Source organism: Dasypus novemcinctus, chromosome 20 (genome assembly GCF_030445035.2).
Source record: "Dasypus novemcinctus isolate mDasNov1 chromosome 20, mDasNov1.1.hap2, whole genome shotgun sequence".
NCBI classification, from domain to species: domain Eukaryota; kingdom Metazoa; phylum Chordata; class Mammalia; order Cingulata; family Dasypodidae; genus Dasypus; species Dasypus novemcinctus.
In genome coordinates this window covers 17,926,161-17,951,710 of record NC_080692.1, presented here as the reverse complement: position 1 = coordinate 17,951,710, position 25,550 = coordinate 17,926,161, and the positions used below count along the sequence as shown (strand labels likewise).

General features: G+C 47.6%; 1 protein-coding gene across 1 annotated transcript in view; it reads left to right on the top strand.

Annotated features, from left to right (window-relative positions):
* Positions 1–25,550, top strand: part of CACNA1C (calcium voltage-gated channel subunit alpha1 C) — a 628,569-nt gene that overhangs the window by 422,343 nt on the left and 180,676 nt on the right. Inside the window, exons 6-7 of the mRNA XM_058282508.2 lie at positions 9,195–9,353; positions 16,742–16,938. Coding sequence (XP_058138491.1) covers positions 9,195–9,353; positions 16,742–16,938 — 356 coding nt within the window. The remainder of the gene's footprint in view (positions 1–9,194; positions 9,354–16,741; positions 16,939–25,550) is intronic.

Below are 25,550 nucleotides of genomic sequence, written 5' to 3'. Positions count from 1 at the left end.
CTCTTCTCCAGGGTGGTGACCACTGAACTTCGAGGAGGCAGGGAAGTCAGTGAGTTTTCTCAGAGAGGGAGAGTTTAGAGACAGAGAGACAGAGTTTAGCAATAGCCACGTAAAGGACAGAAGACGAACTCAGTAGAAGAGGAGACACTTCACCCAGAGACTCAGCTCAAGTCCACTCCTCAGGGAAACATTTCCAAATTCCCCCAGGCTAAGTCAGTCTCCCACTTCTTCATGCTCCCACACTTTGGGGGCATCATTTTTAGGAATGTTATTGCCTGATTCAGCAGGCAGCTGTTTTCGCATCTCTCTCATCCTAGCTGAAAACGCCTCACGATCAGGTTGTGTCTGTTTCATCTCTGTCGTGTTCCCCAGGCTAAAAGAGGCCCAGAAGGGAGGGAGGGGGACAGGAGAAGACTTAATTACGGCACTATACGAGAAATAAAATTGAACGCTGTCCTGGAGGCAAGGAGAGGAATTTCAAAAAGAAGGGAGAGGAAAAAAAAAAAACAGAAAAAGGAGAAGGGAGTAATCAATAGCATCAAATAGGTCAAGAAAAATGATGGCCAAGGCAGAGGCGTGGGACCCACCCGTCAGGCCATCGGTAATCTGTGAGGAGCTCAGCTGGGGGAGCTGTCAAGATCGAGGCCACGCTGTCAAGAGGGAAAACGAATGCGGAGCCGTGCGTCCCTACCAAGTTGCAGCACCGGGTCGCAGTTGTCAGAGAGTCTTCCATAACTGAGAACGGCTTTGACGAGGCCCAGGGCCAGGTGGGGTCCGGATGTGCCTGGGGTCCAGGGCTGCCCTGAGAGTTTTAGGAAACAACACCTTGACTTTGGCTTGCTGTCCACTGTCCTCTGCCCTCAGGATGGTGGGCAGAAACACGTAAGCTTGATCCAGAGCCCTGAGCGGCCGAATGCTGATGGAGATGCTGGCCCACCAGAGCGAGTGAGGCCTTCTGTATTTTCTAGCAAACTCTGAACTGTATTCAAACACGGTGATGGAGTCCCTAGATGGTGAGCAAATGCTAAGCATCTCTAATGACCTTGAGAAAGGCTCCCCTAGCCCCCTGAAACCCCTCGGGAAGAGCTGCCTACGGCCTGGGCACACCTGGTTCTCTCTGTTTGGGAAGCGGGTGCTTCTCTGACAGTATTTCTACCCTGAGGCAGGAGTGGCTGGAGAGGGGAAGCCTCGTGCTAGATTTCCCTCGGGGAAGAGGTGGTGCTTTAACTGGACTTCCTGGGAGTCTGTGTGTCAAGTCCAAGGGGGGTGAGGTCAGGGGCAGAGTGGGTCGTAGCGGACACAGGAAGAAGAGCGTCCTGCTCTCGGGCACTGGTTTTTTGTTTTGTTTCCTTCTTTGTTTTTAAATGTTACATTCAAAAAATATGAGGTCCTCATATACTCCCCTCACCCCCCTCACCCCACTCCTCCCACATCAACAACCTCTTTCATCATCGTGGCACATTCATTGCATTTGGTGAATACATTTTGGAGCACTGCTGCACCGCATGGACAGTGGTTTACATTGTAGTTTACACTCTCCCCCAGTCCACACAGTGGGCGGGAACCTGCTTTGATGGACTGTATCCACTTCTCGGGTGGGAGCTAGTAGAGATGCTTAGTGTTTCTGCCCACCATCCTGAGGGCAGAGGACAGTGGACAGCAAGCCAAAGTCAAGGTGTTGTTTCCTAAAACTCTCAGGGCAGCCCTGGACCCCAGGCACATCCGGACCCCACCTGGCCCTGGGCCTCGGGCGATGTCCCTGAGGCACTGCAGGGTCCCGAGTCAGCAGAGAAGCTGCCAGTAAGTTCACCGGAAAGCACGGTCGGGAGTGGGGCCAAGCATGTTCTAGAAGAAATTTCTCAGAGTCTGAGGTTTCCTGGACATTTCGTTTCATTGAGGCCTTCTGTTTAGGCTGCATCTTGCAGGTGCTCAAAGTGGGCCTACAGTGGGATGGAGCCTGCTGAGGGGCTCATGGCTAAGGTAGCCCCAAAGAGGCCAGCAGAGCTGAGGACCCTTGGCCTAATTCTCCTGTGTGTGCTCCCTTGGTGGCGAAGGATGGGGACTATTTCCTCCATTTACCGATGAGGTTGTAAGGAGAGCACTTCCCGTGTGCTTCCTGCATGTTTCTCCCTGAAAGTGAATGCCCTTCCTGCTTCCTCTGACCTCAAACAGAGAATGGGTCCCCCAAATCTCCTTCCAGTAATTGCTTTCAAGTGGCAGAACAAAGCTGAGGAAAGCCTATGGCACACAGAGGAGAGCTGCGGGTCTCTCCCGACCCTGGCGAGTTACCTCAGCCGGAATGTACAGGCCCCTCGGCCTGGCCACTCTACCTGCCTCTCACCTCACCAGCTGAGCCTTGTCGCCTCGCCATCCACAGCATCACTTCCTGAGGATGACTTCTGTTCCTTTAAAGCTCTTCACAGAGTTTGTAATTGTATATCGATCGTGTGATTATTTGCCTAATGTTTGGTTTCCATTACAAGCTCTGGGAAGGCAAGGCCTCAGGCCTCCGACTCACCACCGAATCCCTCACCCCTAGCACCGCGGGTGGCCGTAGAGCCCAGTTCAATAAATATCCTTGGAGGGAGTGAAAACTGAGGCGCCGTGTTAGCTGATCCCAGAATCCTCTTCTTGTTCTGACAAACTTGGAGGCTGTCTGTGAGAAACGTGTGCCCACTCCCCACCGTCAGCGCCCCAAACTCCTCTGTCTCCATGTCAGGGATTCTCAGCGCTGTTTCCTCATAGATTCTCTGATCAAGCTTCCTTGATCCTTTTCCTGGCTTTTCGAATGCTTGACCAGAACCCCGGAGGCCGTTCCTGACCTCCACCAGCAGAGCAACGAGGCAGCGTGGAGCTGAACAAGGAACTCACACTCACGTTAGCCAAGACCACCGCTTTTTGGATGGTCAGTGAGCTCTCCCTCCCTCCCCACATTTTGTCCCATAAGGACATCACAGTGAAATTTGAAAGAGGGGCACGTGGGGGTAGGGTGACAGGAAAAGAGCAGAGTCCTGAAGTCCAGCTCTGGACCGGACAACAGTTTTGCACATGACCTTTCAGTCCCGGTCAGTGTTCACTTCCCACTTTTCTCAGATGCTTGCACACAAGCTCCTTCCTGGTAACCCCGGGGCTGAGCTGAACTCTTCATCACCGAAGCAGAATTGGGCGGGATGCTCCTGATGAAGCGGGAGAGCGTGGGGCCTCTGCCACCTCTTGGAGCCACCCTGGTGGGTTGCAGAAGGTGGAAGCACCAAACGTAGCCAACGTGGGCGTTTTCAGGCTACTCTCAGTGCTGTTCTTAAAGGAAGATGCCGGGGTTTGCATTCCAGACTGAAGTTTCTCCACATCTTTTTTTTTTTCTTTAATATTTATTTATTTATCTCCCCCTGCCCCTGCCACTTGCGCTCACTGTCTGCTCTCTATCTCCATTTGCTGTGCACTCTCCTCTGTCTGCTTGTCTTCTCGTCTTCTCTTTAGGAGGCATCGGGAACCGATCCCAGGACCTTCCAATGTGGGAGGGAAGCACTCAATCGCCCGAGCCATCTCAGCTCCCTGGTTTGTTGTGCCTCTCACTGTCTCTCCTCTGTCTTTTTTTGTTGCATCATTTTGTTGCGCCAGCTCTCCACGCCATGCGGGCCAGCTTGCTTTTCACCAGGAGGCCCCGGGAATCGAACCTGGGACCCTTCATGTGGTAGCCTGGAGCCCAATTGCTTGAGCCACATCCATTTCCCTCTCCTGATCTTTTAAGGAAAAACAGGATGATTTATAGACACAGATCCTTTAAGCCTTTCCGTGCCTGGAATTTCAGAGTCAAAGTCCAGAGGGGAGGCGGGCCTTTGTCCAGGGCCTTACAGCAACTTACAAGGGAGGAAAGGAGACACCACATATCCCAGCTAAGCTCCACCTGTGGCCTCTTCCTAACCCCAGCATTTAATCATGCCTCTTCCAAAAGCCCCATCTCCCTGGAAGGTATTCCTGGCAGCCAAGCATCTTTGGAATTTTTCCATCCACAAAAAGGAGGTCACGTAACATGAACTGCAAAGTAACAGGGACTTAATTTCTAGATTATATGTTGTCTGATCCCAGCATGGAACCACATTTTTCTGAATTTTCCAATATGGTTCTCATATCAAGTATTCTATTCTGTTGTCCCCATAAGTACGTGTGTATTGGTCAGATCGCATTTCCTGATTTTGGACTAGAAAAAATAGGCTCATAATATTTGTAGGCTGAAAATGATCCGTGTTCGGGGCGTTTGCAGCGGTTGCTTGACCAGGCCTCTCTCGGGCCCATTTTGCCTCCACCCGCTGAGTGGTCAGCCTCGAAGAAGGGTCCAGCAGTGGCTTGCCAGCCTGAGCACCGCCTCTCTGAGCTCCCTGGGTGGAGCCAGACAAGGGAGAGCTATCGCTGTGTTTTCCAAATTAGAACTTGAGCGGGAGTTGCTGTTTCTGGGACAGCTGGGAGCCAATCCCAAGAAGAAGCTGTTAAACATCCAGGCCCTGACAGCCAAGCTCAGCCTGATGGACTAGAGAGGAGGAATTCTGGCCCCCTGCCCTCACACGCCAGCCAGGCAGGCAGAGGGGAGAGCAGGCACAACCTGGAAGCATTTCCTGGACTGGCCGCGGAAACGCCTGGGCCCCCGGGAAGCAGAGGCTGGAGTCCCGTCCTTCCCACTCAGTGCCGCACACGAGTGCTGCTGCTTTACAGACACAGATGATGGAGGCAGAGGGCTGGGTCCGAGGTGCGGGGAGGTGAAGCACGCAGGCTGGGGAGCCAGACCACCTGGCCTTGACCCCCGTGCCACCACATACTAGCTATGGAACTATGGGCAGGTTACTTAACCTCTCTGGGATTCATTTTCTCATCTGAAAAAATATGATTAATAATAGTACCTACAACGTAGGGTGTCCCCAGGAGGAGATGGAATCATTCAAGCAGAGCACTGAGAGACGTCCTGGCCCACAGTATGTCTTCAGAAGATGTCAACAGGGTTGAAGGGGGCTTTGGTCATGCAGAGCAATCCATCCAACGTCCAAATCCCCACCAAGGCACCTCCTCCAAGAGCTTATTCAACCAAAGCTTGAATACCTCTGAGGATGGGGAACCCACTACCTCTTAAAGCACCCCACTCCATCTTCAGAGAGGTCTGTTTCTTGGACACAACTTTTTGCATTGAACCTAAATTTGCCTCCTTGGTGCCTTCCAGATGGTCTTAGTTCCATCCACTAGTCTTATCTTTTCCTGACAAAACACCTTCGGTTTCTTCTAATGACCCTTGAATAATGTGGCTCCCAATTCCTGCCTTGTCATGGTTTCTGTCTTCTGAAGACACCCTGTGCTTACAAATACAGTTTAGCTCTCCATTCATTGAGTGCCCACTGCGTGCCTGAGATAAAAAGATGGGAAGACATGATGAGACTCAGGAGCTCCTAGACAGGCAGGAAATGGTGGTCCAGGCAGGGGAGCAGCATGCACTGAGGCGTGGAGGCGGCTGGAGGGTAAGGTGCACCCTGGAACCCTCTGAGATCAAAATGGAGAAGGAGGCAGGTGAGCTTTACCTGTAGGGGAGAGGGAGGATTTGCAGCAGGGAAGTGACAGGTTCCAAGCTGTCCCTTGTAGTAAAACCATTTGAACTGCTGCATATAGGCTGGGTGTGGTGGTTTGAGATTATTTATGAATTCCAAAAAGAGAGATTCATGTAGGTAAACTGGTCTCTTCCTCTGGGTGTGATCCCCTTTGATTGTATTAGATTGAGCTGAGATGTCTTTGATTAAATTGCGTTAAGATAGGAGGGCTTTGATTTGACCGCGTCAATATGGTATAACTCAGGTTAAGCCCCCCCCCCTTGATGGGCAATATAAATGGGCACTCACTCAAGATGACATGCAAGAAAAGAGAGAGAGCTCCACAGACATTGAAGAAGAAAGGGAGAACTTTGATCCTGCAGCCCCGGGGAAAGATGAGCCATTTGCCTGATAGTTTGCAGCCAAAAAGTCTGAGCAGCCAAGGCCCTACAGACCAGGCAGAGACCGCCCGCCATCTTGTTTAACACGTGACAACTGACTTTGGAGAGAAACCAAGAGGTGGACTCTTAGGGCCTTGGGACTGTAAGCTTTTATCCCAAGTAAATACCCTTTATAAAAACCCACAGATTTTGGTACTTTGCATCAGCACCCATTTGGCTGGCTAATACACTGGGCAAAACTAAATGAGAGACCAATAACCGAGTGATGAACACCAAGGGGATGGAGAAAAAGAGAACGAGTCTTGGACCAAAATGTCCCAAATAGACACTGAGTGCTAACAGCGGTTGTCTCTGGGTGGTGGGGACATATGTGGTTTTTTTCTTTTTGTGCCCCTGTGTTTTCCAGTTTCCCTCTAATAAGCATTTATTTTCTCTACAATTAGCATGCATTATTTATATAGTAAAAATAATGTATACATACCTAAACATTCAGAATCAAACCAGCAGGACTTGATAACTGTCTGGGTGTGGGGTTTGCTAGCCTGGGAGTTCAGGTGGGGACATGGTGGGGGGCAGAGCACTATTTAGGATTTACAGTGGCATCACAGATCCACAGGCAGCTCTGACTTCCATTTGGCCTCTTGACGGCCCACATGGTGTCCTCTGCCTGCCCCCGTAGGTGCCTGAAACTCACTTGTCCATTTATTCACCTAACTTTAAAGTGGATTCCATTTCCACAAAGCCCACTAAAGCTCCGTGGTTGCAATAGCATGTATTTCGGGTTGTAAGTTGTGTCACTCCTTCAGTAAATATTTGCCGGGTGTAAATTCTGCCATTACCTCAATAAATATTTGCAGAGTGCCCGCCATGAGCTTGGCACCGAGCTAGGCCTAGCGATAAAACGGTGAGCGGAACACAGCCCCACCTTAACAGCACTCGACCAAAGTGAGCGGCAGCTACACATTTTTAAAAACCACTGTGATGAATGTATCCTTACAAACTGAGATTAATGCACCAACGGACAGACGCTGATTCCAAGAGGACAGCACCACAAAGCATGTTTCTCCAGTCTGGGGGCTTGGAGAAGCTTCCCTAGGAAAGCGAAGCTTGGGCCGAGGCTTGTAGGATAACGACAAAGGAATGAGGGAAATGCTTTTTGGGCAGAGGGCCCGGCATGGAGAGTGGCCCTGTGGTGGTAGGAAACATGGAGTACTGGGGTTTCTAAGAGAAGGGCAGTCTGACCAGATTCCAGAGAGTAGAGGGGGCGGGGGGCCTGGGAGGGAAGTTGGAGAAGTGGGCAGGGCTGACCCTCAAGGCCTCGGAGAGCGCCTGAAGGATTCTGACCTTTACTCCAAGCGCAGTGGAGGCCGTGGGCTGCTGAAGTAGGCCCGAGGTCCCCTTTTTGACCAGCCCCCGTGGCGGCGCCTGAGGGGAGCTTCTCACTCTCCTCCCCACTCTCCTCCCCGTGGGTCTCTCGCCTTGTTTCCCTGCCCTGGAGGCTGCAGCACTGGAGGCCTGGTGACAAGGCCTCCTGGGTCCCGGGAGGTCTGGCTGTGGCAACTCCCCTCCCCCTTTCTGAGAGGAGCGCTCAGAAGGCCCCTTCCCCCACCCCCACCCCGGAAGTCACCTCTGAAAGGTGCTCTGCCGTTCACAGTTTTCAGCTTTGTCCGTGACTTCGCATACTTGAGCACTAATGTGTGTACAACTTGCTAATTAATGGGATCATTTGGATCTGAAAACATCTTGTTCTAATGGGAGGCTGCAAAGCCCGCTCATTAATTCATAGGTAAAATTAGTCCAGCTTTTCTCTTCTTTCATTTTTTTTTCCTCCCTTTTCTCGTCCCAGCTTGGCTCAATAACTGGAGAGAATTCCTCTAATGAGCTTGGGAAAACCACTCCACCAAAGTGCAGAGCCCCCTTGACCACCTCAAGGTCTGGGGAGGGGGGACCCCACCTTTGTTGACCCAGAAAAGAGGGTGGGAGGCAAATACAAAGGTGACGTCCCCCATTAAAGAGGAGGGGGAGACTTCTGGGCTGGGAGGTGGGCCAGTCTGACGTAGACCCCCAGCCCACTCCCCCAGGGGCCCCTCGGGGGTGAGCGTCCTGTCGCTGACAAAGGTGGCTCCCAAGATGACTTCCAGCACACCTGGCCCTCCCCCCGGCTTCTGTCCTCGGATGGGAAGGCTGGGCTCCCTCGCTCTTGGGAGAAAGCTCACAAGTGTTTTGGGGGGAGATTGGGAGATTTTTTTTTCTTTATTTTAAATGTTACATTCAAAAAATATGAGGTCCCCATATACCCCCCACCTCCCCCACCCCAATCCCCCCACACATCAACAACCTCTTCCATCATCGCAGCACATCCACTGCACCTGGTGAAAACATTCTGGAACACTGCTGCCCCACATGGACAGTGGTCCACATTGTAGACCCCACTCTTCCAACCCCCCGCCCAAATATCTTGACTTGCAGGTGACCACGTCCCCACCACTTGTGAATGGTCGGGAGCACCCTCTTTAGCTGAGTAGCCTCCTAGGTGAGTGATTAAGGTGCAGTTGAGCTTCTTAGGAAAGGGCCCCTTCTCCCTGAGGATGGCAGGGAAGCCTCCAGACCTTTGGGGTATTGGCAAGATCCATGTGCTCGACAGGCTTTTGAACAGAAGGCTCGAATGTTCTTCAGAGCCAGGCAAGAAAGTGGCCTGGTCAGAAATCTGCAGGAGAAAGAGGCAAAGCCCGGGAAGGCACTTGAAGAGCCGCATCCTCAGCCCTGTCTCGGAGGCCCCGCCACCCAGATGTGCAGGGGTAGGTGGGTCAGCTTCAGCAGAGGACAGGAGGTCCAGCTACCAGGCTGATGGGTGCTTCATAGCAGATGGGACCGACCTCGAGAGGTCAACAAGTCCTCGCCTGGCGTCTCTAGCCAACGTGAGCTCTCTCTGAACGAGAAGATGCTCTGCCAGAAGGTGTGAGTTTGTCTCTAAAATGAGATTTTAGAAAAATGAGAGAGGTCAGGGTGAAAACAACGTGTCCCTGCCCTTGGACTTGTAGTGGCTGCCAGCCCTTTTATGTGGCCATGCCTCCGACAGAGATTTGGAGTCAGGCCGACCTGGATTTAGAGCCCCGTCTGACTGCATACCCTTGAGCCTCGGTTTCCCCATCCAACCACTGGGGCGGGGGAAGCCTCACCTGTGGGGCACTCGGCTGCCGTCACTGCTCTAATTGTTTTCCCCTTGTAGGTCTCCAGGTGGTCCTGAACTCCATCATCAAGGCCATGGTCCCCCTGCTGCACATCGCCCTGCTCGTGCTGTTCGTCATCATCATCTACGCCATCATCGGCCTGGAGCTCTTCATGGGGAAGATGCACAAGACGTGCTACAGCCAGGAGGGCGTAGCTGGTAAGGGGAGGACATGCCTGTGTCCCTGCTGCTGGGCGGTGCTGCCCGCTCGGCCGCCCGGGCCCGGGTGAGACCCCCTTCGTTCAGACGCTCTCCTTTCCAGACCCTCGTGAAAGTGAGAGGCAGCGGGGGCTAGATATATTTTTTTCTCTGTGTTCTGACTTTATTTTATTTTTTTACTAAAATAGATCTCTGTTAAAACAGCTAAGTACATTCTCCAGCATTCCTAAACACTGCTTAAATGAGCTGTGCAGTTCGAGAAACAGGTAAAGAATTAGGAACCTGTCTTTCATCAGTCACATTCTCTTCCTGACACCCCTCTCGGCTCGACTCAGAGGGGGCAAGTGTAATCCAGCACAGTGGAAGCAGCCCTTTTTGTTTAATTGGGGTAACCTCCGTAAAATTTCCAGTGTGAACCATTTTTAAGTGTGCGATTCAGCAGTGTCAATTACATTCAGTATGGTACTACCGTCGGCATCATCCACTACCAGAACTTTTCCATCACCCCAAACAGAAACTCTGTGTCCATTAAGCAAGGACCCCCACTCCCCACCTCTATCCCAGGACCCTGTCACCTTCTTTCCGTCGATAGGAATTTGCTTGTTCTAGTTTTTTCGTAGAAGTGGAATCATGCAACCTCTGTCCTCTTGTGTCCTCTTACTTCACTCAACATGACGTCGTCACGGTTCACCCACGTTGTTGCACGAACCAGGCCTTCGTTCCTTTTATGGCTGAATACACCACCCCTTGTTTATCCGTTCCCCTGTCGATGGACACTTGGGTTACTTCCCCCTTTTAGCAATTGTGAATTATTCCTCTGGAAACGTCAGGGTCCAAGTGCCTGTTCCAGTCCTTGCTTTCAATTCTTTTGGGTACATAGCTAGGAGTGACGTTGCCAGATCATGTGATAATTCCACGTTTAGGTTTTCAAGGAACCAATCCATCTCTTTTTAATCCAACCCTGAATATTTTAATTTAAGACTCAAAACTAGCCTGGCTCTGGGGTATGCCTCTCTTCCGCTGGCTCTTCAGGGTGGCTTGTCAGCAAAAGCCCTTGCCAGCCAGGCCGCTGGCGCCTCGGTAGGAGGTGCCGCTCATCGTAGCCCTAAGTCCCTTCACCCTGCTTGGCTGGAGGGCTGATCCTGCCTCTCTGTTCTTAACGTTTTCTGCTTCTCCTTCATAAGTGGACGCCCCACCCCCCACCCCTACCCCGGGTGGGGCAGGAAGGTCCTGGAATCATCTCTTTGCCAGTAACAAAACTTCTGTTTCTTGAGGAGGTTTGTTTCTGTCCCACGACTTCTCAGTCCTTTCCTTTTCAAGGCTTCTCTCTCCGTGTTCCGTCCATAAATCAATATATTTAACAAGCAATACTGGCTCATTAACCACTTCCCTGAGCAGCCCTAGAGTTTTGGCTGGCAGGGTATGCTACAGACTGCTGTCTAACGTTACAAAGATCCCAGCTTGACCTTTACAAAAAACATTTAAACAGAAATTGTCAAGGCTTTTAAACAGATAGTATGAAGTAGAATAGCACCAAGGACTTGGTGAAAACGTCATCTCCCCCCACAAAGAGATGAGTAGGGTTAAATTTATGTACTGCTTTTACTCAAACACCAAGACCTCTCATTTTAGTTTTTGATATCTTGGTGGAGAAAGGAGAGCGTTTGTCTGGGGGGTGGAAGAATATCTCATTTCTCTCCATCTCTACTTCTCATTCAACCCAGCCCTTAGGTATAAAATGACCCCCTTGCTTTGGGGGGTACAGAGGGACAGCACGTAAAGAACAAGACGTGAACAGGGTATTCATGTTCAAAACCTAAAATTGGCTAGCTGGCCTGTAGGATCTGGTTTGGCTAGATAGATTGACTGGTATTTGTCAAGTTTCCTAGGTCACTGGTTGTCACCAGACCAGAGCCCTTAAAAAAAAACAACTGTGGTCAAAGAATCACTCAATTGTCAATTGTCTTTACTTTTTTGATGGAGAGTCTGTTTGAGGTATACATTTTTTTTTTCAATCTAGAGAGGATTTCCAAGTTACTTGGGTCTTAATTGCATAAAATAAACTATCGGATTTTCAAAAAGTAGAATTCCTTCAAAACTAGAGCAGACCAGTCTTGCCTTTAGCTAAAATTCTGAGATTCTAGCTCAAAGAAATAACAAATAATGCATGAATAATATTTACCCTGTGAATTCGAAACCTTCCTTTCTTTCAGTTTCGTTTGTAGCTAGCCCCAGACCGCTCAATTTATGTGGTATGTCTAAAGTTTATGCAGTAGTACTGAAATTATCAGTGACCCATTGGACACAAACTCATCAGGCCATTACAGAGATGCTGAATCTCAGATTCCCATCAGTGCAGCAGCGGATGGTGGTGTGGTTGTCACCATGGCATAGACCACGTGGCAGGGATCAAAATGGCGCCCTGCCCAGCAATCCAGGGCAACTCTGAGCTACGGAACACTGCTCCAAAAACTGAAGGCGATGTCTAATCACCCTTATGGGAAAATAGCAAGAGTGTGTTTTCAACTGGTGGCAGGATCTTCTAAGGGCTGATGTGGGTACATAATAACCCTGGACGCTGGTTGGAAGTCACTGGCAGGAGAATGTCACTATTTCAAGTGGCCAATTTAGGATCATATTGTTCATCCTTGTTAGTGAAACAAGATTAGGAAATGTACCGTAGACATCGCCTGCTTCCTACCTCAAGACCCTCAGCTGTTTTATGGGGTGGGTTTTACTTTCCTCCCACACATTCAAAAGAGAAGTTGGTTCCCATCAGGGAAGCAACCATCATCCAGGAGAGCGAATGAGGTTCTACTGGGAAGGGGGTCCCCTCCTCTGTGCGCAGCCAGACTCCCTGCTGGGAAAAGGGACAAGGACTCTGCTGCGAATTCTTTCCTCTCGCGCGCCCTGCCATCGGGAGCTGGCTTGCCTCCTAGTTCTCAAACCTGCTGTCTGCTGACAATCCAGGGACCCACTCCATCCCTTCCCGTGACAGTGCGAAGATCTTTAATGAATCCCCGAAAGAGAAAGTTTACGTTTTTGAACTAATTCATTCCTGTGGGTGTTGGAACCTTTTGATTGGACTATATCGGTGAAGTGTGACCCAGGTTGAGTGTCCGCCCTCTTGCTGGGTCTTATATAAACAGAGACACAGAGAGAGACATACACAGAGAGAAAGGAAGCGCCATTTTGATCCAGCCATGTGAGAGAGAGGACTCCAGGTTTGTCCACAGCCGAGCTCAAGGAGAGAAGCCCCGAGAGGCTCCAGGACCCAAGGTCCAAGGAGAGATGATGGATCAGCCACAGCCAAATTCAAGGAGAAAATAGCTGGAGACCAGCAGACTCACTGTCTTGCCTGATCACCACGTGGCAGGACACCAGGATCACCAGTACCTGACTCTGTGAGAAAGCATCTCTGATGGTACCTTGATTTGGACTTTTTACAACCTCGAAATTACAAGCTTTTACCCTAAATAAAATCTCCCTCATAAAAGCCCACCCATTTCTGTACTTTGTAACGGCAGCCCTCTGGCAAACTGAGACACCCCCTGACAGAAGCTTGGTGCTTCTGGATGCATCCAGACCTCTTCCACCCCCACGCTGAGTAACGCTGACGAGGAGAGAAGAATTTACAGGGCTCTGGACATGCCAGCCTTATAGGAGAAGCCCAAACAAGTCTTGCCATCTTTGAAACCAATCCCCCCCAGTGATTCAGAGAGTTTCTCATAACCTTTGGAATGGGTGATTTTGTTTATCTAATTTCAGGTTTTGGAGCAAATTAGCATGTTTTCTGCAAATTTAGACGAGGCAGAGGTGCTTTGTGAGCCATTGTTATCATTTTTTTAACGGAACTTACCTCAGATCCTTCTTTTCACACTGTGAGATTATTTCTCAGACTGAATTTTATGTACTCATGGTCGATTTTAGAATATATGGGATTTTGAGTCACCTCTCCTGTAAAATCCATACAAGGACACAGTGATGCTGGCCAGGTGAACGGTCACTTTGCCTCTTTGCTCCCTTCCAGTCCCCAGTGGAGGTGACTGCAGAAGTGACAGGTTCTCCCTAGTCCCTGAAGTACCTACGAGGTGCCTTCCTTTCCTAGCAGATCCATCGCCATATGCCGATACCTTTTGTTTCTGGTTGTCCCATCTGTTTGGTGGTATTCTGAGCCAGCTCACTCTGAATAGCTCTCTCAAGCATAATAATTACCACTGAGACTGGCAAAGAATTGGTTGGCTAAAAGCTAGAAATGAAGTCACCTTTATTCTATTCACACCTTAAAGTTGGGCCCTAAAAGTTTAATTGATTTTTGTCTTTGGTGATTTCTCCTTGGAACCCCAAGCTGGCTCTCTCCCAGGATTCTATGTTCTAATTGGTATTCAGTACACTTCTAAAATCTCTCCTAAACTTTGCCTCCATTGTTTTACCAAAAACTTGATTTGGACTTTCCAGAATGACACTCTTTCTTCGTTTCTGTTTTAAAATGTAGGGCCCACCTTGCTTTGTTTCCTTCTCCCACTTCATGTTCCCACTTTCCTCCCTGGAACTTCATGACTCTGCAAAAGAAAACCAACACATTTTCACGGTGAAGCTAATTTCCTTCCCCCTCGAGGACGTGTCGCTAGGACCTGCAGATTTGTGTGTGTTCACATTTTTCAAGTGTTCCCTTTTTATAGATACCTATTTTTACCAGATCATCACTGCTTCTTAATTGTTCTCAAATCTTTTTAATTGTTGTTCAAGACAGGTTTAAAATAGCAGAGCGGCACTCGAGCCTTTAGATAATCTTTCTGAGTCTCATCTCTTTCTCTTTTATTAATGAGATCACTTCCCCTTGATGCCATTTTCTTTTTAACACATATTTGTAAAATCCCCAAATCTGTTTCCCTTCCTTGCAGACATTCTGAACTCACTTTGGTAGCCTTCACCTTTTCTTTACTTCTGCCTGTTTCCGGATCCGAGACGGCAGGGAAAGCTGTCCGATTAGGAGTCAATGGGAAGTCTCATAGCCTCCTTCTACTACTAAAAAGCAAAGCACGAACAAATGAAATGCAAATATCCCCTTTATTTTTTCCCTTCTCTCTTTGTCTCATCTCTGCTATCATTTCAGCACTTTCAACAAAGTTGAATGCATCAGTCTAAAAAGCTATCACTAGAAAGGGCAAGAACCCAACAGAATTTATGATCTGCTTGGTTTTTGGTTTTTCCATTTCTCAACTCTCATTATTTTAGGCCCTTTTTATGTATTCTTTAGGTTTGGCATTCACTTTTTGGTTTCCCATCTTTTTATAGCCTGCCCTTGTGTAAATCACATCCAGGGCTCCAACGATTTCACTAGACCAGGTGACTAGAGGCAGCTCAGCTCAGGCACATCAATGGAGACCTCCCATGGGCCAGACCCTGGGATATGGAAATGGTGCAGGCCCCGTCACTCTCGAGCAGTTCAGGGGCATTTATGCCTGGGTCATCACACAGAGGACTCATGTACAGCCTTAAGAATAAGCTGGAAAGCAACATTATTCAAAATATCCCAAATCTGGAAACAATCCAAAAGTCCAACAGCTGGTGAATGGATAAACAAATTGGGGTCTATCTATGCAGTGGAGTATACCACTGAGCAATAGAGAGAAACAGACTATGCTGATTCACAACTGCATGGTTGAACCTCAAAAACATTATGCTAAGTGAAAAATATGGACAAAAAGGCACATATTGTATGATTCCATTCATATGAACTTTCTAGAAAAGGCAAAACTACGGAGACAGAAAGCAGATCAATGGTTGCCAGGGACTTGGTTAAGTGCAAACAGGCACAGGGGAAATTTTTGGAATGATGGACATGTTTTAAGATGAATTGTGGTGATGGCTGCACGACTATATAAATTTACCCAAGAATAATTGAAGCTGTATATCTACAGTTGATGAATTGCATGGCATGTAATTTATGCCTCAATGAAGATGTTAAAAACGAGTGAGAGAAGCCAGGATTGCACGTTCTGGCATATCTTTTCAACCATTGTGCTCAACTCCAATTTCCTAAGAATTATCTCTTCATTAAGGATTCCTATTTCTCTCCTGTCTTCCCCTTTGGAGTGAACAGTGTCAAATTTGAAGCCAGAACCTGAGAAACAGCCAGCTAACCAATAGTCTTTATTACAGAGGTATTAGACACTTGTGCTTGTTTTGACGTATATGACACAAGAAAAGATCCTGGATGACATGCTGTCTCTAAATGAAGAACTACAAGCAAATTCCCTCTCTGGGGTCATGTTAGTGGCAATCATGTATTTGTTAGAACTGAGAGCTATGCTATTTATTACCGTCATTACTTTCTATGTCTGAGAGGCAATGTCCTGGATTCACAAACTGTGAATTCCCCACTAATTACCTTCCAACGCTGGGGCCAGGACATCCTCAGTATTTTTGTCATAATGGAAATTCTTAGATCAATCAATCTTATTTAAATTTACCAGTGATCTCTGCACCAAAATTAGAAAAGCACATCTTAATTCATTAATTTGCTGGTAGCTATTTCCAGCATGTGGAATTAGCCCAAGTACTGTCTTTAGCCCCAGTGAACATGTGACAGTGATTCTTGGAAAAGCCCTGTCCCTACTTAGGGAGCATTCATCCACTGCCACTCCTTGGTTAGAGGTCAAAAAACAATTCTTCCCTCTAGAAGATATTGATACTGGAGAGCAAAGGGCATGACTATAAGGTTCCCTCATTACCTAAAAACATAGAGTTGGTTGGTGTATATTGCTTCTGTTCCCCTACAGAGATTTTTTTTAACCTTCTTCCATATGAGGCTTCCATGTAACTCTGACAATGCATTATGCAATATGTAAGAGATCCATATATAGTCAACAGACATTATTGGATGGGCTCTATTGACTAATTATGTAAAGGTCCTCCAATCAATCTAGCCCTCCCTCTAAATTCTGGTATTCCACTAGAAATGTCTAGAGATGCTCTCCCACCCAAGAAGGCTCTCAGAAGATATGGACTTCCATCATTTCCTAGGATATTTTTTATTCCAAGTGGTGGCATCATTTTTCTGATCGATCTTTTGAATATGATGCCAACACGTTACAACAGAATGGGAAATGACCCTGTTGTTTTTTTTCAAATCAATCCCTAGGGTTAAAATATAATCTTCATAACAATTAATTGGAAGTTCTGACTTGCTCAATCAATCCATGTCGTTTAATCATCTATGGGGAAACTAAGTAAACCTTGCGCTACCTAGTTGCCGTGGCTATTTAGCCTATCCCATCAACCTTTTCCTATTGCTTTTCTCTCTAACTCCTCTCTGCTCTTTTCTCTGCCCTTCTCTCCCCTCCCTTCGGCTTCCTTCTCTTCTTTTCCCCTGGCCATTTGAGATGTTCCAGCAGAAGATGACCCCTCCCCCTGTGCCCTGGAGACAGGCCACGGGCGGCAGTGCCAGAACGGCACCGTGTGCAAGCCTGGGTGGGACGGGCCCAAGCACGGCATCACCAACTTTGACAATTTTGCCTTCGCCATGTTGACGGTGTTCCAGTGCATCACCATGGAGGGCTGGACGGACGTGCTGTACTGGGTACGTAGCTCAAGAAGGGCAGTCAGTGGGTGGGGTCCAGAAGGTGGTGACCTTTCCTTGGCATCCCCATTTTACCTCCTTCCTGTGATGTTGTGGTTCCACTCACCCCCTGATGGAATGGTTGATGAGTAGCTTTGATTTCTCCCAGGTCTTGCCTGAGACACAAAGCACGAAATTTTCACCCTAATGAGTCTTCTTCCCCTGCCCTATAACCTAACAGAAATGTCATCTTTCCATTTGTCCTACTCTAATGAGACACACTGGCATGCAACTGATGCTTTGTGAATTAGTTGGCCAAGTGTGGCGTGAGGATTCCATCCAACTCCTCTTCCCACTGTAGAGTTCAAATTCTGCTCTAATGCTTTCCTTGCTCCGTCCCCATAAGAGAGCTAGAGGACAGATTCTCTGGGCTCTATTGTTGTCTTGGGGTTAAAGAGAGAAGATCAGGCCTGGTCTTCTAAGAGGAAATTATTTAGAGAAATCATTTTTATTGGGTTTTATAGCATTAAGGTATGCTATTATATTTTTTCTTTCTCATATTAATCTTACCTGAACATGTTAGAATAGTCCTTTAGAGAAATACAAGGCCATAATTTGCACTGCCAACAAAACAATCTGCTGGTAATGTGATGCATATTTAAAATACCAGTTTGTGTCAGCCAATTGACACTAAATCTTCTTTTACTTTAAAGATGCACCTTTTATTATCCAATAGCTGATATCGCTCTGCCAACCTTTGAGCCATTACAGTGCCTTAATGGGAAAGAGCACCAGATTTCTCTACAGCCCATCCCGCAGGCAAAACACACATCATATTTAATCTGTCTCCATTCTCACAAAGCCAACCCCATTACTTGTAAAACGTCTAGAAAATATAGTTCTTTGTAGTATTTCCTGATTTCACATGAGCAATGACTTGCGAAAACTCAGTATTGTTCCTCATCATTTGTGCAAGGGATAGTAGCCAGTCCTGAAAAGATCATCTCTCCCAGAGTCGTGCAGATAGTCAAATTTATTTGGCCATCATGAAAACAATCTATGAGCCTGCTTAGGAGAATATACATAAAAATTAAAGCGGGAGAGAGAGAGAGGGAAGTGAATGCTTTCCCACCAAGCAGAGCTGCCACATGGAATGCATCCAAGGCCAAGAGAGACGTTGACTGCTTCCCAGGTCACAAGGAAGAGTTCTGTAGCAGTACCGAGATTCAGTGCAGGGTGTTATATCTTCTAAATACTTTTTATAAGCACCGTGTGCTATTGACTCAAAATTCCTCTTTTCCCAGGTTTTACATGATAGTCAACATGCTGAAATTTATACCTTTATAAAATTTATACCTTTCTGCAAATGGCTACTTGCTGCTTGTCTGAGTACCATGTGTCCAGTAAACATTCACTGAGCACCTCTTGCATGCCAAGTGTGGTCCTAAACACTGAGACTTAAGGCATAAATAAGATTTGATTCAGACTGAGAGGCCTGGTCTAGAGAAGCAGACAAAATCCTAAACTGAATAATGGTGGTACAACTGGAGTCTGTGCCTCGGTGGAGTTGCTGTACCAAAATACTTTCAGAATAAGACCAAGGTCAAATCACCCCCAATGTCAAATGAAAATGAGACATTGGAAACTCTCCTCAGGCTCATGCTTGATAAGAACAAAACTTAGGCGGGGGAAGAATTGAGTTTATTACACTTAGGCAAGTTTATTTCATTTAGCAAAGCAGAGCAAACCTCCAAGGGAACCCAGCAGGTCCTTTTACCTTGGGTAGGTCCCTCTGGCCCACCAGGATGGAAATATCCGTCTGCAAATAGGCACATTCCTGCCTGCAGGCCATAAAATATATCATCATGTGGGACTGTGCTTTGGGACCTAATCACAAGAATTTCAAACCCATGCTTTAAGTTGCTATGAAAATGCCTTCTGTGGCATCCAGTTGAGGGCAGGGTGGTGGTGGGTGGGTGGGTGTGGGCTGGGGGACTAGGTATAATTTACTTCGCTGATGGCCCTGATGTATTTTCGTGATCTTCCTTCATCACTCCCTCCCTCTCCCCCCACCACGAGTCATTGATACCCCCCCCAACCAGATGTGATCCAAAGAAATACCATCATAATGACAGCCAGAGTGGGGACCGGGAAGGAGCGCACAACGGCAACTACCAATTTTCCGCAGCTGTGTTGTTCTTTCTCCCCTGGGGTGTGTGTGATAGAGCTCAGGCTGAGAATGGAAAACGTTGTCAGAGGTGAAGGAACAATCCCAGGCTCATGGGACATGCCTTGCGGTTATTTTCCCAGCACCTTTCCAAAATGGTTGTGTCGTGTGTGTGCATGCACACACACACATGTGCACACCCCCCTAGAACGGAAGCAGAGCCCCTCCTGGGGTAGTCGTGACGGACGCACTCCCAGCCCAGTGCTCCTGCTCTCAATTCCTCTAATCACTCTGACCTTTCTTGCCCATTTGCTCTTCCTTCCTTCCTCCCTCTCCCTCTGCCTTCCTCCCCCATCAGCACTCCTCCTCCTTGTCTTTCTGCCTCTCTCTAATCCACAAACTCTCAAAACTCAGTGTGAGTTAGCACCAAACACGGAGCTTTCTAAATATCAAGGTACCCAGTCCTCCCTTGGAGCCAGTGCCTTAGAAATGCCAGAAGTAGGACCCCAGTATCTGTAAGATGAAAATGCTCCCCAGATGATTCTGATGCCAAACCCGTTGAACCTGAATGGCGGTGGTTTAATGCCACCAGTCTAGAGATATGAACAGTCTAGAGAGAGAGTTTGCCTGGGAATTGAGGAAGTAGGGTCTTCTCCTCAGGAAAAAAAGTCATTTCCCTTCAGATCCAAGGGGCAAGTCTAGACAACCAGGGAAGATTTTTTTCAAATATAGCAATGAATGGAAACCCCGGGCTGGGTGCATTCTGAGCCCCCTACCCTCTCCCCTCGGTGGCTGGTTAGACACTCCTGGGTAATAAGAGGTCACTGAAGCATGATAGAGGCCACTGATTCAGTAACTGGTTATAACCTGGGATGGAAGGGACCAGGGCAGTCCCCATTAGCAAATGGCACATACCTGCCTCCTCCGGTGCATAAATCAAATCTATGTCTTTCTCCAACACCATTATGCATTCCACTGTTAAGATACTGAAAACTGAGTGGACTAAAACTTAAATCAAATTTGGTTAAGCCATGGACCATGCATTGGTCCAAGACCTCAACCAACCAGCTGAACAATTTACTTAAAGCATCTACTTACCTAGCGCTCTGTTCTAGAAGTTTGCAGGTGTCAATGTTGGGGGAGGGAAGGACAATGGGGGTTTGGAAACTGAGCCAAAATTCAGGTTTGGTGTGCTAATTTTCTTTGGAAAATGGCTTCTTCAGCCAAAGCCTTTCCATTTACTCTCCAAATGTCCAAATCTCTCTTAAAATGGAGGAGAAGTGATCAGATTAAAAACTTCAGCCTTCTTTAGGAACAGTGATGCTTCAAGAGGAGGGAGAATTCAATGTTGCATAACATTATCATTAGTTTCCTTTTCAAATATTTTTTTTCACTTTCAGTTTTGTTTTTTGTTTTTTTTTTCAACCAAACATTCCTGGCTTCTACATATAATTCAAGACAAGTTGTCTTGTATGGTTAGAGCACCTGCCTTCCTAAAGATATGAGGCTGAATCAAGATGAATCACAGGACTCTATGTGTAGGATTTCCCAACATGGTTTGAAAGCTAGGGTCAGTTTGAAACTCTGAGCATTAGCCCTTCCACATTGTACGCAGGTCACAATTAGGGAGTGTGTTTATTAAACAACTCTTTGGTGCTGAATTGAAACAGCCCCATGCTTATGAGAAACAGAATGATATGGCCCCTGAACTGGGGTTGGGAACACTCATGTGAGAGGTGTGGGAAAGGGGACAGCTTAGAGTAGGGGCCATCCTAGAATGGAGGTGTTCCTAGCACTTTAGGAATTGAGCTACCTGCATAACCTTTCATCAAGGGACTCATTGACCTCTGCTTCCCCAGTGCCCTTCCAACTCCATCGTCCCCGAAGCTGTGGCCAGCTGGAAGCAGAGTTGAGCACCCCAGGCCTGTCTGTTTTCCTGAACTCACACCCCTCCCCACCCTACCACCGACAGAGAGGGTTCACCCTCTTCCTGACACCACCCATGGGTAGAAATTGAGTTTAAACCTAAAAGTAGAAAGAACACTCAATCATAGACACGTGTATTCTGGGATTGGTTTTGGTTCAGCCAACAGGAGACCTTGGGAACAAATGTCTGATGTTTTAACCTTCTGAGAGTTGGTTGTCAGCCCCACCCCGTCTACAGCCTGTCCTCCGGCTCACGCATCTGGGTGTGCAGGGAAGCTGTTTCAGCTACTAAGCTCCCTTGTGGACGTGCACACACACACAAACATGCACGCAACAGCCATCAATTTCTTGATGGTGCTGAAATGTCTCTTGTTTATGGCAAATGTCTTTGGCACCCAAGCAGGTTGGATTTGGGTGTTTCACATAATTCCATTCACTCCATCTTCAAAAAGTCACCACCCCCCACTTTGCCCAAAGAATACAGAAAATGAGTCTCGAAAGGAATCAAAGAAGCAGGAGTAGAACTGAATTCTAATGATGACCTAATAGTCAATTTGAAGACTCAGAAAAATTCTCAAGTAACCAAGAAGCAGTGTATCCAGAGTAGAGAAAGTGTGACTCCGCTGGCTAGGACCCTGTGCTTTCCAGCTGTTAATCTGCCTCAGTGAAGGGTATTGCCCACTTAGAGTCCATGCTACTTAAAACAGAGAATCCGTTCCCTAAACAGTAACCAGCAGTTTACGAACATATCAAGAAAGATTATTAGCATCTCTCAAAGCCAGTATTTACTTATTGGGTTTTATTTTATTCATTTCACTGGTATTATATGATTCTTATTATTCAATAATTCAATTTAACAAGCATTTTTAAAATTTTATTATTATCTTTTTTTTAAAGATACATGGATCACACAAAATATTACTTTAAAATATATAAGAGGTTCCCATATACCCCACTCCCCACACCCCCATTCCTCCCAAATCACCAAACTCTTTCATCAGTGTGCTACATTTATTGCGTTTGATGAGTACATTTTGGAGCATTGCTACACAGCATGGATTATAGTTTATGTTGTAGTTTATACTCTCTCCCAGTCCATTCAGTGGGTTATGGCAGAATATATAGTGTCCTGCATCTGTCCCGGCAATATCACTGAGGACAACTCCAAGTTCAAAAAACGCTCCACTATCACATCTCTTTTTCCCTCCTTGCCTTCAGCAACTCCCGTGGCCACTGTCTCCACATTAATGATATAATTTCTTCCATTGCTAGAGTCACAATAGTTCTATAGTAGAATACCAGTAAGCCCACTCTAATCCATATTTTATTCCTCCATCCTGAAGACCCTGGGGTGGTGATGTCCTCTCCACCTCTAAATCAAGACGGGTCTTAGATCCCACGTGGCTGATGGATGAAATTCTCCTGTTTGCAGCTGTAGACTCTCGGTTCCCTGGTGTAGTAGTTGACCATCCTCACCTCCCTTAACAAGCATTTTTTTAAGCATTTACTGTTCTCCCAGGGCTGAGCTGGGGGCTGGGGATCATGGTACAGAAAAGAATAAAGCCTACCTTCAAGAAAGTTAGGATCTAATTGAAGAGATTAGGAAAACACAGTAAGATGTGACTTAACAATGAAGAACAGTACACTCAGTGAGAGCAGGGAGATCAGCAGTGATCATGGAACATTCTGGAAGTGGGGCATCTTCCCATGGCTGTGAGCCAGCTGGGCCAAACGCAGGTTTTCATACCAAGGGCCCCCACCCTCCTCAGTTCCTGACCTCCCACGGGGTGTCAGCACAGGATCCCGGCTGATTTCAAGGATATTTTCTACTAGATCAAATAGTTCTTTTGTTGGCCTGTCTTCATGTTAGGAGCATGTTGCTATTCTTCCCCCACCTAAATTAGACTTTTAATTGTGCCCTGAACCACACACAGGTGTTCAGTGAACAACAATGAGCAGGTGCAGGGGTAAGAAGGCAGGGGAAACCCATTACTTGCTGCTTATCCAGTGGCCCATGAGGGGGACACCCTGTGTCCCAGGAAGCAAGGTGGTAAATGTCCTGAGTGGTCACACACATGAGCCATGGCCCTGGGTTGACCGCCATCCCCTGGCCACAGCAAATCCTGTCCTCTGATGCCACCTGTGCCCAGCACTCATCTCCTGCCTTTTGGCATCCATTGAGACTGATCAGTTTGTTTGGATCCACGGTGCCTGCACCAAGGATGTTCCGGGAGAAGGCGCACAGTATTTGCAAACTCTCAGAAATCCAGCAAGGAGGCTTGTCCTCAAGGGGATGTGTGGGGAGGTGGTGTTCCTCATATTTTTCTTTGGGGAAAAAAAAAACATTTGGTAGCTTTGAAGGTGTGGGTCTGGGTGCCCCTCAAGGAATTAAAGATTGGCTTCAAAAGGGTCTTCTGTAATTTTTATTCAGAATTCCCCTTGCTCCTCTCCAAGTTCTTGGAGGAGTGAGGCTGTGTTCCAGCAGAGACCAGGGCCATCCTGGTAGTTCTTGGGTCTGGAGGCCGTCACCGCTGCAGATGGTGGACATCAAGATGCCTCTCTCTGTGCCTCCCTTAGAGCAGCTGAAAACAGTTTGTTTTGTGATAGGACTGGGAAACATCTAGCTTCAATGGTTCAAGAAGGCCTGTCCTTTTACCACATCTAAATAAGGGTGTCAGCAATCTGGGTCATTTTTTTAAAATATTACTTTATTCTTTCTCTTCTTAATAAGGACCACTCCAGCTGATTTAAGACATCGATCTCATCTCTCCAGGCCTTGCCCTAGTTCAGAGCACCCAGCCTTGTCTGCTGCCTACCCAGTCTCCCCTGAAAAGAAGGAGGCCTAGAATTAAGAGGAGAAAGAAAGGGAGACCACAAAAGGGTGGCTTCCTTTCAGCCCAGAGCCAGGCAGGCCATAGAGTCGCTGTTCCAGTGGTGGCTGAGCATTGTTCACCAAGGAACTCTGATTTCTATTGTGGAAGCTCATTACTAGTCCATCTGTCCTCCTATGACCTGCTCTTCCCCATCTTGAACCTCTGAAGCTCAAGAAGGAGCCAAAGCAGAATCAGAGGAGGACAAGGGGGAAGTGGACACCATGTGCTTCTCTCATCTTCCAGAACAGAGTGCTCCTGCCTCTGGCCCTGGCTCCATCCATTTGAAGTCCTTGATGTTGCTGGAAGTCACTTGCCTTTTGTGTAGCCTGGAGGAAAAGATGCCCAAACTCATCAAGGCCCCCAAGAAGATCTCCATGGCTTGTGGGTTTAGTGATAAGTCAGAGCCGTGTGGCCTGCAGGACTGTGTTCTCCATGAAGAGAAATGCTCACATTTAGGGAGACTGAGGAGCAGTCAAAAAAGATTTCACTTTAAGGAGGTTGGCTGAGCACCAGCCAGCCCTCTCTCGCTCTGCCCAGGCTCTGGGGGCAGCTCCATGAGAATGGACTGTGGTGAGCACACATCTGCTCCTAGAACCTGCTCTTTCCTCCACCCTGCAAAAGGTGAGGAGGTCTGTGCTTTATCCAGGGCGGAGCAGTTGAGACCTTCTTCAGCACAGACGTACTCTGCTGCACCTGATCTCATAAGCCACCCTTGGGGAGAGTGCTTCTTGGGGGTCATCCCAGAATAAGCTTGTTGATCATTTAGACCATTAGGTTAGTAAAATGGGGTCCAGGTTTGACTTCAGGGTGCACCCCTGAAATTGCCTGAAAGATGCTGTGTGCATGTGTTTTTTGTGGTTGTGGTTTGGTTTTTTGGGGGGAGAGAGCCCACAGTTTCCAGCAACTTTTCATGATCTCACTGTTTTTCAAAAAGAAAGTGAAGAAGCTCTAATTTGGAGAATGTGGAAGGGACGTCTTCTGTCCTTCATCAGCAGGATTTAACCTGAGAAAGAACAGGCCACTCCAAACCTGTCCTGTGGCCTCGGTTCCAGGGTTCTACAGAAGCTCTGTATCATCTCACAGCTTTGCCTCCCATGTCGGGGCTGTCTTCAAACCCACTGCTCACTCTGCAATGTCCAGCAAAGAGCACAATGTCTTACACATAGTCAGCACACACTAGATACCGGTGAATGAATGTAGACCCTAATATGACTGCTGCTAAGAATAGCCAAAGGATGAGCTCCCAGGTTCAAGTGTGATTCGCAGGCGCTGGCACCGCGAGGCCATCTTAACCATCGCTGGCCTGTGGTCGCTGGCTCCTTGCGGCTCGTCACCTCTCCTCCCTAACCTATTTCCACCAATCCTGTCCCTCCTGTCTTGATGTAGTTTTATTTTTATTCCCCTGGTAGTGAAGACTTTTATTGAACATCCCTCTGTTGGTTTGGTTCAGACCGTTGTCTTCTGCCTAAAAGAAGGTGATAAGCCCTCCAAGCTCGGCCTGCCTTGCTTTGGGAAAAGCACAGTTCTGACCCGCCCAAGACCTTTCTACCCTGTCTCTCTTAACAGCTGCTGTTTTGCTGGATATTTTAGTAGTTCAGCCACTAGGAAAATCCTCCACCCCAGAGCCAGGATGACTTTCCAGCTGTAAGCTCTATTTTTAACCGTTG